The sequence below is a fragment of the Procambarus clarkii genome, chromosome 53, assembly GCF_040958095.1.
Source record: "Procambarus clarkii isolate CNS0578487 chromosome 53, FALCON_Pclarkii_2.0, whole genome shotgun sequence".
Classification (NCBI taxonomy): Eukaryota; Metazoa; Arthropoda; class Malacostraca; order Decapoda; family Cambaridae; genus Procambarus; species Procambarus clarkii.
In genome coordinates, this window is record NC_091202.1 from 27,259,445 (window position 1) to 27,262,005 (window position 2,561).

General features: G+C 37.0%; 1 protein-coding gene across 1 annotated transcript in view; it reads left to right on the plus strand.

The window, feature by feature from the left end:
* LOC138352474 (bifunctional glutamate/proline--tRNA ligase-like) overlaps window positions 1–1,946 on the plus strand; it is a 21,081-nt gene extending 19,135 nt beyond the window's left edge. Inside the window, exon 8 of the mRNA XM_069304971.1 lies at window positions 1,884–1,946. Within this exon, the coding sequence (XP_069161072.1) occupies window positions 1,884–1,946 (63 nt within the window). The remainder of the gene's footprint in view (window positions 1–1,883) is intronic.
* The last annotated feature ends 615 nt before the right edge of the window (window positions 1,947–2,561 follow it).

The following is a 2,561-nucleotide window of genomic DNA, read 5'->3' on the forward strand; positions in this document are numbered from 1 at the left end:
TCGGAATTTCCTCTCTAGTCTTAGGGGAATCTCGACTTCTTTGACATAAATACTAATTGCGGAGCCTAGCATGTTTTTTTTTAATTTGTTGTTCTGGTATTACTGGTTATACTAGTGTTGCCTCTAACGACTCAAATGGTCGGTTATGTCCAACTCTTCAGTGTATCCTATCCCGTGGCATGATCCAGTTGGCATGTAGGTTTAATCCATGCGTATAACAAATGTATTACTTTAGCTTGCCAAATTATATATATATTATTTTAATTAACAAATATATATATAACCTGAGGAGAAATGCATCACTCACATCAAAGGCAGAACAGGTACAAGCAATTTAAAAAACCAGTATCCGCGTCCCCCCCCCCTCCCAACCGTTGGGGGTCGGGCCAGCCACTCCCTGCTACGCTTAACGCTAATGAACAGTAAGCGGAACACACTAAATTCTAATTTTTATTCAGGTAAGAGTACATAGAAGATGAGTTACAAACATAAAGTTGGATTTACAGATAGAGCTAGTACATACAATACCTAAAGTCACTAATACGCATAGCGTTTCGGGCAAGGTGTGGGGGAAAAAAACCAGACTAAAACTTAATAGTAATTACGCAGCTAAACGGTAGTGGCAGACGCACCACAATCCCCATGGTGTAGTGGTTATAAGACACTCGCCTGGTGTTTCTCGAGCGCTTTTTGTCCTAGGTTCGTATCCTGGCCGGGGAGGATTTACTGGGCGTCAATCCTTAACTGTAGCCTCTGTTTAACCCAACAGTAAAATGTGTACTTGGTTGTAACAACGATTTGACGGGTCGTATTCCAGGGAAAAATTAGGATTAACGACCTGCCCGAAGCGCTATGCGTACTAGTGGCTGTACAAGAATGTAACAACTCTTGTATATATAAATAAATCAAAAAAAAAAAATTGAAAACAGGCGTTAGCATTATAATCACGCCCTTACGAAACTTATTCCCACTTCCATAGCAGCTATAATCCAATGACACTAATTAAGCACAAAAAAACTTTAATATAAGATTATGATAGTACCATATATTTTGCCCGTATGGGACCATAGCGTACAAAATGCAGTGCATTATTGTTCCACCTCCGCACACACGGTTAGGGTGTTTAGTGCATAATAAGTTACCTAAACATCATGTAATTCACGGTTAAACATTTGGAGAGTTGCTCTAGATTAATATCGTCTAAACTGTTCAGTATATTTCAAGTATTTTACCCGAGGGCCATGATCTCTTATCATAGATAAGGACCCTCAGAATTATCTCTTTAGAGACCTTGATGGGGACAGGAATGTGGCGGCTTGTCAAAAGGTCTCCTTCTCCTCTCCATTTATCCCGATGATTTTTATCCACTTGGATTTTGAACTGTGGCAATATCTTGGTCTCTATCGCTCCTACGGGGTCAATATCCTTATGGGTGGAAAAAAAACTATCCCCCGTTTTCTGCCTGGCATTGTTCCTTGTTTGGGTGACATTCCAACTTAAGGTTTCGACGAGATCAGCCCTATCATGTCTGATTTGTAGTGTTGTTAACCCTGAAGACCCTCAATTCTGTGATGATTGACCTTTATTTATTTATTTATATATATACAAGAAGATACATTGGGATTGTGAGGATACATAGCATAGTAATTACAGTCTTGTAAAGCCACTAGTACGCGCAGCGTTTCGGGCAAGTCCTTAATCTAAGAAACTTATAAGTAGGTAAATACTTGCAAAATTATGATTAAATTAATGAATGACCTTTCTTTAAAACAGATGTCTTTATGAGGATGAGATCAGTTCTATCATGTTTTGTCCGCAATCTTATAATTATAAGGGTCTGTAATTGTAAAAAATATACAATGAAATAATACCCTTTATTTCAGACTGTCGAAATCTTTGCATGCATCATTGATTCTATTCAAACAACGCGCTACATAATACCTTAAGAAATACTTTAGTGTACCTTTTATCTCATAAACGTTTTCTCTTTTATTAATTATTAGATTAAGAAAACGTACATGTGCAAAGGCAACATACACTGCTTCAGAATTGCATTTCACTTTTTGCAAATGCACATTAGTGGCACTATGTAAAAGACACATCCAACACTTTATGTAGGGCAGACGTAAATCTGTGTATCCACGTATTTATGTCTGTAGGTTAGATTAGCATTTTAAAAGCACTACAATCACCTTCTGTGGTTGATTGTTCAATAAATCCCTGAACTGTATGTTTAATAGATCTCTCACTCTGTCCATGGAGGACAGAAAAAAATTAATATATATATATGCTGATTAGCATTGTAAGTGTGTGGCCACGTCTGTGGTAGAAAATAATAATAATAAAAAGCTAATTAATGTAATTTCCTGTTAGTGTTCCCAGTATTTTATAAAACTAAAAACAAAAAGGATCAGGGATAAATATAAATACACCTGACACTTATAATATACAAGATACAACACTGACCAAATTTCTACTAACAACAGAGATTAGAACTTTTGGGATGATAAACGGTTGGGCATGTCTCATTTCACCTGATGCCTTTGTTAACCTAGCATTCA